This window comes from Lissotriton helveticus, chromosome 7 (genome assembly GCF_964261635.1).
Source record: "Lissotriton helveticus chromosome 7, aLisHel1.1, whole genome shotgun sequence".
Taxonomy (NCBI): Eukaryota; Metazoa; Chordata; class Amphibia; order Caudata; family Salamandridae; genus Lissotriton; species Lissotriton helveticus.
Window position 1 is genome coordinate 497921670 of NC_136068.1, and position 17837 is coordinate 497939506.

Below are 17837 nucleotides of genomic sequence, written 5' to 3' on the forward strand. Positions count from 1 at the left end.
CTAACCAACAAAGCTATCTATTGGATCTGCCACGTAAGGGGTTGTTGCTCAGTCCTACGGGAGGACATTTTGCGAGCTAAAAGGCTAACCCGCTCTAACACCCAGACAGACTATATAGAATTGCTCTTGGTAGATGGAAAGGTAGCCCACAATCTGATAGCCTTGGAAGTTGGATCGCGCTCCCCTACTCCTACTGGCATCCAGCTTTAGTATCGACCCTCTCAACTTACACTACCGTCTACTGTCCACCAGTCACATTCCTACCTAGGCTCAGACTATCCTACCAACAAATGATTGACTCGAACACCAAGTTAATTCTGCATGGACAAAAACATATACGACAAACTCTTACAGCACTCAAATTGTTGCGACTAACGACAGCCACCACACAGATTTCTCTTTGCAAGTCCCCCAACCCGATGCCCTTGGGAACCAAAAGGAGTAAATGTTAGCTGATTAAACGCCTGGCGGAGGGGGGTTGCTCCCACCATTAATGTGGGCTGAAGTACAAGCAGGGGTCTTCACTAACTCCATGCAACTTACCCTCATTAATGAGCAAGCTAATTTCAGCAAGCTTAGTCTGGTCTCATGAAATGTGGCAGGGGTGAGGTCGAAAGTGTGCCTTATGCACTGGATCCAATTTATTGAGTCCTTTGATATTTGTATCCTTCAAGAAACCTGGACTATTTCCCCCATATACATATCAGGTTACCTCACGTTCCATCGCCCTGCATGCTCCAATAAACCAGGTCGCCCATTTGGGGGGTTGCTGATCTGGGTGTGAACTGCGCTCCAATGTAGGACACAGGAGCTCCGGACTAATAGCCCTGACATTTTAGCTGTCCAAATTAGGGAAACGTACGGTACTGACATTTTTAATGTCTATGCAAGGGGAACCAGAGCAGGCAGAAGGTCGACCACTCTGCACGAGTTGGAAGAACTTTTGGATATCAGGGCCATAGAGCCCCTACTGGTAGTAGCTGGCGGCTTCAACGTCACTTTTGAACCCCAAGAGAAGGAGGACATATGTGGGAGTAAGGAGGAAGAAGAGATGTGGTTTGTTCCCCACCTAGACCTATCCCCCATTAAAAAGTGGTCATCTGGCTCACGCGGAAATGTTGAGAACCGTTCCCGCCGGAACAACATACGGATCCGATTGGTACCTCAGGGAGCGGAGGAGCAGGACATTGAGGCCTTGGTCATGGATATGTTCCGTCACATCCTGGGAGGCTCCCCGGACCAGGAGATCAGGCTTGACCGGACATCGCCGACAGCCCCCCCCCGCCCGATATTTTGACGTGTGTCCATGACTTTAAACTTAAGGAGTGCATATGACGAGAGGCACTGGCCAATCACCCCATTGAGTTCCGCTCCTGCAGGCCCATTCTCTTCCAGGATCTGGCAGTCTCTACGCTGCAGAAAAGATAAGACTTCCGCCCTATCACAGCATTCCTACGCTCCAAGGATGTCACATATTCCTGGGGACACCGGTTTAGACTCATCTTTAAATGGGAGGGCAGGCTGCACCAGGTTTGATCTCTCGAGGAGGCAGCATCTCTTCTTCGTTTTCCGGAGGTTGACTGCATCAGGCCGGAGAAATCCACCTCCACTGGTCACCGAGCTGCCACCAAACGATGGCAGCGAGTGGGGAGTTCACCACTGAGTCTATGCCCGGACCTGGTTGCTATTGCTAAAGAACGTTCTGCAGTCCTTAAATCTCTATCAGAAGACTTAATTGCTGCAGGCTGATACGCATTGACAGAGGTGCCATCCCTTGCTCTTTCAATGGGTCTTACTATGCTTTCTTAGGCTGGGCCTGGTGCAGGGAGGGGGCGGCAGGAGTTCCTGCTATCCATCTTACACCTCACCACAGAGCAGACTGCAAAAGAAAAAAGAAGAAAACTCTATCGATAACAATACCAACGAGAATAGAATAGAATTGAAAGAGAGCTCCGATTACAGTCTCCACTAAGTGAAGTACTGCAGACGTCAAAACCAGACAACGGAGAAAACAAAATCTAACAATGGAGTTTATGCCCATGCGCAGTATCACTGAGTAGGAGGAGTCACTCTACCTCGTGACTCGAAAGAAAATCTTTGAAGAAAAACAACCTGCATACATCTGGATGCAACACTAGATGGCAGGAGTGTGCAGGGCATGTGTATCTACAGCCACACATGCCTCAAACAAGTATTTGTGATCATTTTCCTGGAATTTACCTCAGGAGATTTCATCGTACCAGAAGATCAAAAGCATAAAGCATTGCTTATTGCATTGTGATAACATTTTAAAGGTTACCTCCAATAATTCCAATTTCACAGTATTTATGTTACGGTACTTCACTGGAGTGATACCAGTCAGGTACATATGTACCAAATATATCTATATATATCCTTTACAGGTCAGTTCATGAAGCTTACCGTGTTCATCCAACAGATTCAGTTCAATGCCCGCTGGAAGAAAAGAAGGAATACTTCAGAAGAGTAACTGTATGTTATATTTTGTTGCGAAAGAGTCTGAAAATGATAGGAGGAAAAGAGGGAGGGAGAACTGGTAGGAAAGGAAAAACAAAACTGGAAGTTAAGAAAACGGAGAGAACAAAGACAGAAGAAAGGAGAAGAGGTGGAAAGAGAGAAAGGGGGCATGACCAAAGTATAAAATGATAGAGGAAAGGCAGGAACAAAGATATCATGTAAGGTTTGCATTTCAAAGCAGGTAAGGTATGTGGAAGAAGAGGCAAAAAGTTGTGTAATAAGGAAAGAACAAAAAATATTAGAGATGAAGCAAAGAAGTGTAAAATATAATTCAAGGAAATAAGAGAGGTGTAATAAGGAAGGAACAAATAATACTGGAGATGAAGCAAAGAAGGGTAAAATATAATTCAAGGAAATAAGGAGAGATGGATAGAAAAATCTTGGACAATTGGAAAACTGATAGATAATCAATCGAAGGCTTGCTTACTATTCCATTCTAGTCACTTTGAAACAGAAGGTCTCCCACCGATTGAAAGGGTAAAAAGACCAGCCACATGTGAATGAAAAATGCAGAAACAAAGACTAGGAGATCAATCCTATTTCCCAATTCTTTGAGTTGTGCATCATCAACCATCAATACATTTTTTAGTCCCCCTTCCCTCCACATCCCCATACTTGGTACATTTTCTCAAGCGATTCACTACCCTGCCTGAGGCCACCATGTTATGTTATGTTACGTCAATTTGTATAGCGCATTATTCATCCGAGAGGGTATCCAGGCGCTTGGGCAGGTGAGTAAGGTGTTTATATGAAGAGCCGGGTCCTAAGATTCTTGCGGGCCTCAAGAAGTGAGGAGGAGGCTCTGATTGTCTGAGGGAGGTTGTTCCATTTATTGGTGTGCGATGTAGTAGAATGAGCGACCATGATTTTAATTTGATTTTTGATTTATAAAAGCACACTAAGTCAAGGCGCTTCCAACATAAAAGATGCTATCCACAGGAGGAACACTTACGAAAGAGAACATAACGTCTGTAAATTCTTACAGAAGTACACATGAGAGGTTAAACTGGCTATGTGAACTGGCAGTGTGTTCTATAATTTGGTAGATGCCACCAAAAAGGTGTGGTCACATCACATCTTACCTTCTGAAACATCAGAAAATCACCTTCCTCAAAGAAGATCTTGACTGCCTTTTAGGCAAATATCATTGGCATGCTAACCTGCTAATTGGCAGCCGTGTTTTGAATAACCTAGAGTTTATTGAGTGAGGCTTTCCTGATATTCAAGTAGAGAGCATTGTAGTAGTTAAGGCTAGAGAGGTGATTAATGCAATGACTACTGCGGTTCTACCCTGTACAGGGATAAAAGGAAGAATCTGTTTTAAAATTTTATTAATAAAAAGACTAGACCTTGTGGACCTTTTGACCTGAATATCAAAAGTGAGTTTGTTATCAAAAATTACTCCTAAGGTTTTCACAAAGGCAATAGGAGCAGGTAAGGGACCACAAGTCTCTGGCCACCACAGCTCAAACCACACTGAATGCTGAGTCTTAAAGACCAGGATCTCAGTCTTCGCTGTATTCAGTTTCAGCCAATTCTCCTTCATCCATATCACAATATTCACCATGAAAAGCTTGAATTTCTCTGCCACTGATGTCATATCGTCAGACAAGGAGACAATGATCTTGGTGTCCGGCGTATGACAAAACCTGGAAGCCAAATGACCGCACCAAAGTTGCCAGCGGAGCTACATATAGATGAAACAAAGTAGGGTTAAGCGAAGACCCGTGCAGCACCCCAAAAAGGAGACAAGGGGTGCCGCCATGAAGTCACCGCAGCTGACAATTAGAGTTTGGTTAGTGAGAAGTGACCTTAGTAAAGCCAGCGCAGTGCCCCTCACCCCCACCTGGTGCAATCTTTGCACCAAGTGGGAGGAGGATACTGTATCAAATGCCGCTGACAGATCTAGCATGACCAGGATGGTAGTGCCACCCTGGGTCCACCTGACAATGAATGTTGTATGCTGCAGCTACTAAAGTCGATTTGCTGCTGTAACCTCTACAGAAACCATTCTGTGAGGGGACTACCAGGTTCTGCGTGAACATGATCTGAGGCAAAATCCTAATAATATATTTAGCAAAAATGTTTGTCGGTGTGGGCAAAAGCGAAATTGGAATGATTATAGGCTTTTCCCAAAAAAGTAGTAATACGGTCAGGGACGAGTTGAAGTACTCTGGAGAACAGCAAGGATCATCTGGGGAGCCAGATTTCAAATGCTTAAGTAGGGTGTCATGGGGGACCATCCCAGGATAAGGAAGAGAAAGACTGTGATGACTTGTTTCCCCCTTATATCGCTCCTGTGTTTTATTTTCAGTCTCCTTTGGATGAGGACGATAGCAGTACCTTTAAATCGCCCTACTTCCTGGAGACCGATCCCTATCACATGACCACATCACGTGTACCAATGGTCTTTTACGAGATGGAGGAACGTGACGTTATAACTACGAAAGCGAGAGAGAGAGTGTCATGTCCTAAGTAATGATACGAGGACACAGGAATGATTATATACCATCACCTTTATTCTGCACGTCTTGTCTCTTCCAGGTCCCTACTCTAACTGCCCCTTTCCTCCCTATGCTCCTCCTCTTCCCCTGGTCCCCAACTAGCTCCGCCCACCCAACTGCTAGACTGCTGACTACATAACATCTCCCCCTTTCTTAACAAAATAACAAGGCAATTAACTGGTTCAAATCTCTTCAATGAGTCTCTTTGGTCGTTGAATATCTCGGCGAGGCCGCATGGACATTGTTCCACTCTCAGCCCTCACGTCCACTGAGGAGTCTCTTGTTTGGTTCTCGCTCTCTTGATCAGATTGATCATGTTCTTCAGGGGCGGACGCTCCAGCCATTTTTGTCAAGGCTTCTCTCATGTCTGGAGGGCATTTCTTAAAGTGTGATGCGTTTCTCGTGATCCGCCGGTGGTCGGACTCCGCTGTTATCATGGTGCCCTTCTGCTGGGTGACCAGCAGAGGTTCAGTTCGATAGCGACAGTCAGTCTTTCTTTGTTGTTCTTGTTTGACGATGACACAATCTCCCTCACGCAGAGATGGTGATTTCGCTCTCCTTTTTGTGTCCGCGTATGCTTTCATTTTGTCCTTGTTGTGGCTGTCGGTCAGCATTACCTCATGATGACTGCGGAGGGGCGACACCGCTCGCAGTGCTACTTCCCAAGTCGGAATGCGATTCTTCATAGGACGTCCTAGCATCAAGGTTGCAGGACACTTTCCAGTGGTCGCATGAGGGGTTGTTCTGTATGCTCTAAGGACTTCATTTAGAGCCACCTGTAGATCCTTTTTCTCAGCAGTAGCTTGCTGAAACGTCTTTTTAAGTGTGGCCATAAATCTTTCAATGGTGCCATTCGCCTGCGGCCACAGTGGTGTAATTCTCCTATGCTTGAAGTCTAAATGCTTTGCAAAAGCACTGAACTCGTGGCTGTTGAAAGGCAGTCCATTGTCTGTTTTTAACTCATTGGGAACACCCCAGGCTGCAAACACTTCATCCAGCACTTTGAGAGTGCTAGAGGCACTTGTGGATGGTACAAACTGCGCAATGGGGAACCGTGAGAATTCGTCAATGATGGCTACAACATATTTCCCAGATTGTAACGGTCCGTAGAAATCCATGGCGAGCTCTTGCCACACTCCACCGGGTAGAGAAGTCATTTGCAATGGGGCAGGAGGATCTCCTCGGTTGACCAGCTGACACTGATGGCAGTCCTTTAGAGTCGACTCCACCATCTGATCAAGAAGAGGAAACCACACCCTTTCCCGGAGAGCTCGTTTCGTTGACACCACTCTTCTGTGACCTTCATGGGCAAGGTTGATGATACCTTGTCGTAAAAGTCTGGGGACAACAATCCGCTGACCTCGTAGGATCAACCCATCCGTGGTGACAGACAGTTTGTCGCAGACGTGGCGGAATGCTTGCATCTCCTGCTTGACCGTCGGATCCCTGGCGTCGTCCTCACATTCATGTCTCCACCGGTTTGTCCGAATCCGACATAGCACCTTCTGTAGGATGACATCTTGCGCGGTGGCATCTCGAATGGCCTCCATGGGAATAGCAGGTGGCAGCGCTTGATCAGCCACAAAATGGATGTACTCCTCTGCAATGGAAGGCTTGGATTCAGACGATGTGAGCGGGTGTCGTGACATGTAGTCTGCTGGGTTCTCAGACTTCCCGGGTTTGTGAACAATCGTGAAAGTATATTCCTGGAGTCTCAGACCCCATCTCTCAATTCTTGGTGGCATCTTGGATCTTGGGTTGCCGTAAATGGTGACCAGTGCCTGGTGATCAGTGATCAGGGTAAAGTGCTTGCCATAAATAAAGACATGAAAATGTTCACACGCCCACACCACAGCAAGACTCTCCTTCTCAGGTTGTGAATAAGCTCTTTCAGGGTCAGAGAGACTGCGACTGGCATAGGCAACGATGCGTCTCTGATCAGAGTCATTGTCATATTGCGCCAGAATTGCCCCCAACCCCACAGGGCTGGCATCCACCGTGATTTCTGTTTTTCGTCGAGGACTACAATATGAGAGGTTGTCGGCCGACTCCACCGCCCGCTTGATCTCCCTAAACGCCTGTTCACACTGGGAGGACCAGGTAAACGGTTGACCTTGTTTTGTGAGAGCTCGGAGTGGGTGGCTGATGGTACCATAGTCCTTGATGTAGCGAGCACAGTAACTGACCATGCCCAGAAATGACCTCAGTTCGCCAACATCCTGAGGGCTCTTGGTTTCATTCAGCGTGACCACCTTCTCCGGATTGGGCTTCATTCCGGCATCCGAGAAAACATGACCGAAAAATTTCAAAGTGGACTGGTGAAACTCACACTTTCTTTGTTCAGTGTCAAATTGGCCTCCAACAGGGCATGGCAAACACGGTCAAGAGCCTTGTCATGCTCACGAACGTCCGATTCGTATACGAGGATATCGTCACTATAATTCAAAGTGTTAGGGACGTGCTGAATGACCTGCCTAATTGCTTCCTGAAAGATTTCTGCAGCTGAGGAGACACCAAAGCTCAAACGCTTGTACCTGAAAAGTCCAAGGTAGGTTGCAAATGTCATGATGTAGCGAGATTTGATATCTAACTCCAGCTGGTGGTAACCTTTGTTTAAATCCAACTTCGAAAACACTCTCGCTCCATTCAGTGCGGTAATCATGTCGCTGAGATGTGGCCCAGGGTGGCGTTCCCTTTCTATAGCTGTGTTAGGTAATCGCATGTCAACACACAGTCTCACTTTGCCAGATGTACCCTTCTTTGGCACAATGACTACCGGGGACACCCATGGGGTCGGACCTTCCGTCTTTTCGATGATATCAGCTGCTAGGAGTTCTTGAAACTCATCCTCCACAGCTTGTTGGAGATGGAACGGTACACGCCGAGGATGTTGCGCAACCGGCCTGATTTGTTCATTAATGTGAAGACGAATCTGGCAACCCTTCATTTTCCCTAGTCCCTGAAACAGTCTGGGAAACTTGCTGATGATATCCGGGTCATCACTGACTTTGAAAAGAAGTTCGACAAGCCGGCAGTCAGCCTCCAGGCCTTTGATGACATGTATGAATGCTGGAATGGTCACCGTTTTATGCCTGAGTGTTGTTGGAAATTTTCCTAAACAAGGGAGTGGCTTCTTGGACATCCAAGTGAAAACTCGGACATGTGCAGGAGACAGTGGTGGCTGAGGTTTCATTCGCTCATATTCCGTGACTGGAATCTAGTTTAGCGACGCTCCACTGTCTAGCACAAATTTGGTATCGTGGTTCCCCACACTTATGTCCAACCGCGGGTATTTCTTGAGCTGGTCGGGGTCTGCAATCATATTCACATATTCCACCGTGTATTCAGAGTCTCTGGATGATGACCTAGAGTCTCGGGATGGTGACCTCCGCTCCCATCGCGACCTTCGTGACTCTCGGCTGGAGTGTGACGAGCCGGACGACACCATCGATTTGTCTTGGACTGCTCTTATGTGATGTTTTCTGGTGTCAGAGCGAGATGACCTCGACAGTTCGCTCCGTCTCTCCTTGTGATAGTCTCCACACATTGCCTCAAAATGGTTCGACCGCCCACACTTTCTGCACCGCTGGCCCAGGGCGGGGCAGGTATCAACTTGGGGATAGTCATATCCGCACCTGTAGCATCTTTTTGTCCTCTCTGGTCTCCTATCCCTTCGACCAGGGTCTCACCTCCTGTGTTCCGTGTGTCGTTGGCGGGATGACGACCTAGGCCTCCATTGTTTTTCCTCTGATTGTCGACGACTGCTGCTATTGGCTTGCACTCGACACGCTTGTTCACGGCTCACCGTGCGTCCAGATTCGATGGTCGTAGCATGTTCCTCCGCCTGGTCGTAGACGCGAGTCATTTCCTCATTGTCGTCTAATTCATGAGATTTCCTCAACAGCCGCCTCCGAAGGGTTTCCGAGTGACATCCATCTATAATTTGAGATATGATGGCAGCATCTGTTGAGAAAGTGTCGAATTCACAGTATCTCGACAATCGCCGCAGCCTGGTGATGAAAGTACCCATGGCTTCATCTTTTCCTTGACGCGCCTGATGGAACGCGTGCCTTTCATAGCCCACATTCCGTTTGTGAAGGAACTTTTTGTTTAGGGCCTCACGCACCTTGTCATAAGTTCCTACATCTGCAGGAGGAAAGTCCTTGATTATCTTACTGATTTCTCGGCCCGCCAGATTGCGGAGGGCAATCAATTTTTCTTTATCGACAGTTACTTTGGACCCCTTAATATAGTCTTCGAAATCTTCAAGCCACTCTTGCCATCGGGGGCCCATGCTCCCTCCTGTAGTCAGTGTTAAGGGTTCCGGGGGCCGGAGATGCGACACCCCAGTGACGATTGGTTTGACTTCATTTCGTTGTGGTGAGGTATTTGGGGTCACATTGTGATAGCTCGTTCACTTCGCCTTTCGTAGACTCTGATTGACTTATTGTTTCTTCTTTGGAAGCGTTCGGGTTAATGGATTGCGTCTTATTTGTCTTGGCTCGCGTTCGTCTACTCTGTTACATTTGCTTGTGCTTGATTACTTGTTTCACCCTTTGCACTCTTATGCTTGTCTGGCCTCTCACGTTGGCTCGTGCTCGTTTCTTTATCCCCCTTGTGCATATACGTGTGCTAGATGGCACAAATGGGAGTTGCCTGACTTCAAGATGGCCTCTTCAAAATTGCACAGGGATGTCCTTCCCAGCTGCCTGACTCCAAGATGGCCGCCCAATCACCACGAGGCTTGAATACCTTCAGCTCGTCTCCACATGCAACTCTTCACATGGACTCACCCAGGCCTTCATTCCAGTCCTGCACCTTTCTTCTGGGGTTTTCTTCTCTCCACCACCAGGTAGGCTCAATGTTTCAGTCCGACTCGATCTCCGGACACAGATGCAATAGCTCACGCATCAGGGGTGAGGTTTTCCGACGGGGCGGCACAGTTTCTTTCAGCGGGACAGCGCTTCCTTTCACAGCGCTCAGTCGGTCCCCGCATTCATTCATGCAGCATAGCAGGATCGGGGTTGGGCTCCCGATCCCTCGTTTGTTTTCCTTCGGCCTCACTTCTGCCCGTATTCACTTGGGCGCTGGCAGTCTTTTGGCGCGAACAGCGCTCGATTTGAAAAATCCCTCTCTGGCACTCGGGCAGCACTTCACTCAGCTGCGCCAGGGGAGCTCCATGCGATTTACCAATCGCGGAGTGCAGGTCTTGATCGCTGGTCGTTCCGACGGCGATCATGGCGGGCTCGCGTGTCGCAACGGCGACTTGATCAGCGCGACACCCAGGGACCGGACAGTGCTTGCTTCTGGGGTCTTGGGATAGCGGACTGCTATATCCCACCCTCGTCGCCAGTTGTCATGTCCTAAGTAATGATACGAGGACACAGGAATGATTATATACCATCACCTTTATTCTGTACGTCTTGTCTCTTCCAGGTCCCTACTCTAACTGCCCCTTTCCTCCCTATGCTCCTCCTCTTCCCCTGGTCCCCAACTAGCTCCGCCCACCCACCTGCTAGACTGCTGACTACATAACAGAGAGGTGTGTGTGGGACAACCGGAGAACCAACAAGAGCCGGACGCGAGGAAAAGAACAGCGGATCCATCACACTACTGACAGAGGAAGCCGAGGATGTGAGGGAAACGGTGTTCGGGGAAACCATTATCGGAAAGACGGAAGTGTGGTAAATAAATAAATTACCAGTACTATTTTTCTATGCATTAAATGAAAAGGATAGCTCAATAAATGAGAGGCAGAGTCCGTGGTATCTGAGTCATACGGGCTTTAATTAAGTGGCTCGAGCCAATGGACATCGGGTTCCATCACCTACTAAGGTTCAGGAAGGGACATTCAACATTTCATTAACATCATACAATATATATAGTAAAACCATACAGTTGCATTGAATACAGTAGGCGTAACAAGTGAAAAAGAGGAAGATAAGAACATATGGGCGTAAAAGAAGGCGTGCACAGGGCGTGCACGGAGGTGTGTGATGTAGACGTCACAGAAGTGTCATAGGTGGGTAGACATATGGAGGGGGTTTCATGGGCAGCTGGAACCTTTAACCTACTGGTGCGCGCAAAACGAGTTATGACGTGTAACTGGGGAGGGCTGGGGGGCGCTGACTTCTTAGCACTAGTAGAGGAGACTGGAGTCTGGGATGTCAGAACGACCTGTACCTATAGCGTATCTGATATCTTGTGTTTGGAGAACATGTTGCTTGATTCTAAAAGTCATCAGGGCAAAAGCTACTTGTCACTAAAGGCTAGTGTATGCATATATTTCTTTATGTATTGCGTGGGCTATGATTCTTCTATGGATATTAATTCAGTAAATCACTTGCATGGAGACAGAAAGACTAGACTGTAGATGGATATGTTTATGCTGTTCGTTAGCTAGGAATGTGACTCCGGGGAGCTGAACAGATAACTGTAGGCATAACATATTCTTGGCAGGCAGGCCAGGCTGAGCCGGGCACCGCGTTGCTTGGCAGGAAGTAAGGGAAGGGTCAGGGATGCGGGCGGGGCTGCTTCTCTCGGAGTGGTTCAGGAGGCTTGAGGCCTGGATCTCGTGTCCGGGCCCTGTGGAGCCTTAGGAACGGGTGCATCTCGATGATTTAACGTGCACCATGTAAAGACGTTGGCAACATAGGCCTAAAAGCCTAATTCGCGTTGCTTTAACGGAGGACTGGATAACTGACATACTAATGTTGGACGCAACTGTAAATGCGTCTTTATTATCGGCCATGGAGGGGAAATGCATAGAAATCATGCACATATACTACATGATGGGGAACACGTAGGGACACATAACAGGGCAAAATTCAATTTTCCTCATTCCCTCCTTGTTCCCTACGTTCCCTTCAGGAAACATCAATATTCATGAGACCATCTATCTGTTCATACAGCATCATTTGCTCGTCTTTTTTCTTTTGGGCATGGGACTGTGGACGTGGAATACAAGCTGTAGCGCACAAGCCGCAAATCGCTGGGCCACATTGTAAACAGAGACAACAACTGAATATGATCATTACTACTACTCCCAGGAATGACAGTACTTTCCATCCCCATGCAGATATTACACTCCAGAGCCAGCCGGACCAAGTCCAGGTGCCTGGATTCTGGTGTAGCTGGTGAGCTATTTTATGAAGTCTAGTTATTGCTGAATATACAGACGGTGCGTTATTAGGAATGAAAACGCAACAACTAGATCCGATGACTCTACAAGCTCCGCCCCTATCGGCCAGGATGACGTCAAGGACAAGGCGGTTCTGAAGAACAACAAATCTCATAACAGACTGCTCTTCTGTTAAGTTACCTAGGGCGGAAGTAGTCTCATTCACTACTACTTCAAGGGTTCTGGTTAACCTGCGTATTAATTTACTATTCTGGACAGGACCTATGAAGAAAAAGAAACCTTTATTGAAATCCGTATACTGTTCCAATGCAGTTTCAGTCTGATCGACAATTGGGGACTCAATCTCCCTTCTATGTCCGACGTGTACTAGATGGGTATTTCGGTAATAATCGGATGGTGCTAGGAAAACTGGTGGCAGTAGGAATGCAATGTAACAGGTTCCATCCCAATCTAGGGGCAAACATACATAAGCGGTCTGACCACATATAAAATAGGAATGACGTGAAGCTTTGAAAGTAGACTTCCCTTTTTCGCTGTATTCGACCACAGTAGTACACTCACTGTGTCCTAGATGTACTGAACCATTCTTTCTAACACATAATTCGCCTTTCACTGGTAGAACTGTTATAGAAGGCAAGTCTGAATTAGTGTCGGACTGAACATTCAAAACCATGAGGTTAGAGGAAAAATTACCTAGATCATATACTTCATTTTCTAGATCTATCCCTGTCCTATGGGGAAGACCGTCCTTGTCTGGGAAACAGGTTTTATTCATAACTGTATTCAGAAGGGACTTATCGTCTAAAGATGACGTTAATGTAAACCATGCTCCACACGAACCATTGTGTGAAAACGGATAGGGAAAGAGTGGCAGAACTCCCTTCACTGTCTGGTAAGGGGGGATGCGACCACATACCCAGCAATTTGTGGCATTGCTGGTCTGATGCGAATAGTGTAACATACGAATAAAAGTATTGTTGCGCATTGCAAGTCGATAGGATAACTCGTGAGGGGGTAGTTCACTAAATGTGTGCTCTACAGTATCATTAGAGGAAAGGTGTAAATGTGAATCGAGAGGAGGAAAAAATACGTGTAACATACAACTTATACATGTGATCGTAAGACTCAGAACAAACATAAACAATAATGTAACGATGCATCTGCTTCGGAGATTTTTACAATATTTCATTTTCTTGAAGTTTCGTCTATCTCTCTCACTATGTGGGTCTATCTCATACATGTCAGAAACCTGTCTAACCGCTTCACCCGAGCGGGACTTAAACAATTAAACGCTGTCTGACTTACTAGACCTCAATTTGATTTTATACTCCTGCTGCGGAGTTTTCTCTAACAGGGGAAGTTTAGAGTCAGTATCGGGGCAGTCCTTGAAAAAAGTCTTTGGACATGGTCCATGGAAACGCTTGATATGACTGGAATGGAGCCAGCCTTTTCTTCCTTCTAGTTTTACGGCGGTCCTTGTGGTCATCAGAACGAGTTTTGGCTCCTTCCAGCGGGGCTCCAGAGGGCTTGAGCGATCAAAATTCCGAACCAGAACTAGATCTCCTGGAACGACCTCGTGCGGTTTCACCTGGGTGTTGTCTGGAAAGGCAGCCGCGACCTGTGAACGACAAGAGAGTAGTGCAGACATCAAGGAAGCTAGGTAATCTGTCAGCATGTTACTGTCAACGTCGGTGATTTTACGAGGCATAGGTGTACCCCACATGTTTGGGGGACGACCAAAAATAACTTCATATGGTGACAAACCAGATCTGGAGTGAGCGACCATTCGCATATAGAAGAGGGCAACCGGCAGGGCTACCATCCAATCTACACCTTTTTCTGCGCAAACCTTCGCTAATCGTGTTTTCAGAGTTTGATTGTGTCGCTCGACGAGGCCAGCTGCCTCGGGGTGTCGTACGCAGTGGAATTTCCACTGGTACCCTAACAGAAGTGATACCTGTTTCATGAGTTCGGACGAGAATGGCTGTCTATTATCTGAATACACGACCCGGGGCAAACCATATCGAACCAACCACTGCTTGGCAGTGGTCACGGCAGTATAATCTGAGACTGGATATGCTTCTGTCCATCTGGACAGAGCGCATACAATTACGAGGACATACTTAAATCCTCGACATCGGTCCATCTGTATATAATCCATCTGGAGGACTTCAAAAGGATGGTCAGGAGGATGAAATCCACCTTGTTCCACGGGAACACCTTTACCTGGATTGAACTGACAACAGATCATGCAGGTACGCACTTTCTGCTTTGCTGCTGCTCGTAAATGCTTGTTAAACCAGAGGTTCTGGATGCTGTCTAACATGGCTTTTTCTCCTAAGTGTGCTGGACTATGTGCTGTATTAATAATGACTTGAACCATAGAGTCGGGGAGAAACCATGTGGCTTTTACCTTCGTCAACCATCCCTGATCTGTTTGGACCCCTCCTTGTTCAGTCCATTTTTTTATTTCGTCTGGAGTAGCATGTGTCTGTATGTCTAGTACATCTTGTGTAGGGTCCTTGACTGTCATGCAAGTCGTCAGGACTGAAACGTCTGTCTTTGTCGAGTCAGCTGGAATGTCTGGAGTCTGAGCTGTAAGCTTGGCTGTTCGATCTGCCAGGTCGTTACCCTGGGAAATGGTGTCAGTGACTCTCGTATGTGCTTTGCACTTCATGATGGCTATAGCTGTAGGTAAATGTATGGCTTCTAACAGAGCTTGAATGAGGGGGCCATGCTGAATCTTGGCTCCATGAGAGGTCATAAAACCTCTTTCTTGCCAGAGGACTCCAAAGTCGTGAACGACTCCGAATGCATAACGTGAATCTGTATATATGTTTACTTTCAGGTTCTTGGCTCGTATGCAGGCTTGAGTCAGAGCGATGAGCTCTGCTGCTTGGGCAGACAGGGTGTCAATACGATGTGTTTCTATAACTTCAGTTTCAGTAGTTACTGCATATGCTGCTACTAACTCTCCTGTACTTGTTCTCATACATGAACCATCCACATAAAGTGTCAGGTCTGGATCAGGTAATGCAATGTCCGTCAAGTCTTGTCTTGGCTTCGTCATGGTGTTAATAACTTCCACACAGTCGTGTGTTGCAGGGTTTGAGGTAATCGAGGGTAACAGTGTAGCAGGATTTAATATGTTGCAGCGTCTGATCTCTATGTGTGGCTGAAACAGTGTCAGTTCATATCCTGTCAATCGTGCTATGGTCAAGTGCTGAGTCTGTGTTCGGTTTAAAAGAACTTCCACGGAGTGTGGAACCTGTACTGTCAGGGGGTGTCCTAACACTATGGAATCACTTTGTCTGATAGCTAAAGCTGTGGCTGCAACAGATTTGAGGCACGCAGGCAAAGCCTGGGCTACTGGATCTAATGTGCTAGAAAAATAAGCACAAGGCTTGTGTTGTCCTGCTTGATCTTGTGTGAGAACAGATAATGCTGTACCATCGCGTTCAGTGACAAAAAGTGTAAAAGGTTTACGGTAGTTTGGTGTCGCTAAAACAGGAGCTTGACATAAAGCTTTCTTTAATTCTTCGAAAACAAGTGTATGTTCCTGGGTCCAAGGGAGGACAGTCAATGTCGCTGCCTCCTGTGTTGTCAACTGTATCAGTGGCTTGGCTAGATATGCGTACTGAGGGATCCATTGTCTGCAGTAAGAAGTGAGGCCGATAAAAGCTCGTACCTCCTTCTGTGTCTTGGGTTGTGGAAGATGTGCAATTAACTGGATACGGTCAGGTGTCAGCTGTCTACCCCTCTTGGACAGCAAGTGTCCAAGGTATACCACTTGCTGGACACAGAATTGCAATTTCGAAGGGGACACCTTGTGCCCCATTTCTGGCAGAAAATACAAGACTGTCAGTGACGCACGTTCGCAGTCACGTTCTGTACGGGCTGTGATCAATAGGTCATCAACGTACTGGAGCAGGGCAGTGTCAGTCGGCATGTGAATACTATCTAGTTGACGTTTCAGTGCTTGACTGTAAATACTAGGACTTTCTGTGAACCCCTGAGGTGCACGTGTAAATTTATAACTTTGTCCATTTAAACAGAATCCGAAAAGGAACTGGCTGTCCGGATGGATGGGTACACTAAAGAAGGCGTTCTTGAGATCGATGACAGTAAAGAACGCGGCTTCTGAATCAATGGCAATCAATAAGGAAGAGATATCTGGAACCACTGGGTACTGGGGTATGATACATTTATTAAGTTCTCGAAGGTCAATCACTAGTCGATAAACTGGAGGTGCATTTGGGTCAGTACGTTTAAGAATCGGAATGATAGGAGAATTACATACATTGGAGTCAGTTTCTACAACCACTCCTTGAGCAATGAGCTCGTCAATAATTTTCGATAAGGCTGCTACAGCCTCAGGTGGCAACTTGTATTGTCGGATTCGTGGTAGCACAACTCCTTGTTTCAGAGTGACACGGTATGGTGTAATGTGCATATAACCTACATCAGTCGGACCTTGCGCCCATAAATGCTGTGGTACATTCAGTAATCTTGGATCAAAATCTCTTAACACATAATGTCCTTTAAAATCACGTAAAAACAATCTCACTCCTTCCGGAGAACAACAAATCACTGCTCCCAATTCTTTCAAGGTTTTAATACCAAGTAAGTTTTCTGGACATGATTTCGTAAGTAACAAGTCTGTAGTCCGGGACAATGGACCAACTTCTAGGGAAACTGGTTTCGATATCTCATTAACAATAGGCTTTCCTGAAAATCCCAGGGAAACATTTCTTGAGCCTGAGAGAGGAACCCCTGGAACCTCGTCATGACTGATGGTAGTCCTACTTGCCCCTGTATCAATCAGAAATTTTCTGTCTTTCCCTAATACCTGGCTGTGTACAAAGGGACCCTCTTGATCTACAGGAACCTCGATAAGAGGCAAGCCAACCTCCCTCTCCAGGCTGTTTCATGAATACTGCTGATAATCTGGATAATCTGACTGTGCGTACTGGTACATCTGTTGTGTAACGTGTTGTGTGGCAGCTATAGGCTGCGGTACTGTTACTGTCTGTTGTGCGTTCTGCGGTGGTTGCGTGTTTTGTGGAACATGTTCCTGTCTAGGAGGACGCGGTCTTTCTTTCGTCTTACCAGTAGCTATGTTATGTTTCAGAACGGCACATTCGTTTATATAGTGACCTGGCTGTTTACAGTAATTGCATGTCCCTTTAACAGGAGCTACAGAATGACTAGTCTGAGTCGTACCCCTCTTCTGACTATCCACCGGAACAGACTGTGCAACTAGTACTTTCATTTTCGTGTCTTTCATACGTCTCTTTTCGTGTTCTTGCTCTTCTCTGATTCGGTTCTGGTGGTACTGTAACATTTGTAACATTTGGGACGGGGTATTAGCTTGCCAGGTACTCTCAACTTTCAGTACTCGATTTTTAACTTGTGATAAAGAATTCTCTACTAATTTGGTAACGAAAAGATGTGGATACGACTCACTACTTGTTTTCAAGCCGCTATTAATAATGAAACATTTCTCAAATCTGGAATAAAAATCACTAGTGTCTTCGTCTTGTTTCTGTTTACAGGCTGAGATGGCATCCCAGTCTTCCTTTTTCGTGGTTAGTAATCTTGGCAAGACTTGTATTAACAACTCGGGCAATGCTTTGGCTTTTTCCCCGAGACCAGTA

The 17837-nt window shown here is 46.6% G+C and overlaps 1 protein-coding gene across 4 annotated transcripts in view; it reads right to left on the minus strand.

Annotated features, from left to right (window-relative positions):
• Window positions 1-17837, minus strand: part of LOC144768675 (butyrophilin subfamily 2 member A1-like) — a 440529-nt gene that overhangs the window by 198451 nt on the left and 224241 nt on the right. For all 4 annotated transcript variants that reach the window (XM_078652502.1, XM_078652499.1, XM_078652500.1 and 1 more), the window contains one exon: window positions 2422-2454. In XM_078652502.1, the coding sequence (XP_078508628.1) occupies window positions 2422-2454 (33 nt within the window). The remainder of the gene's footprint in view (window positions 1-2421; window positions 2455-17837) is intronic.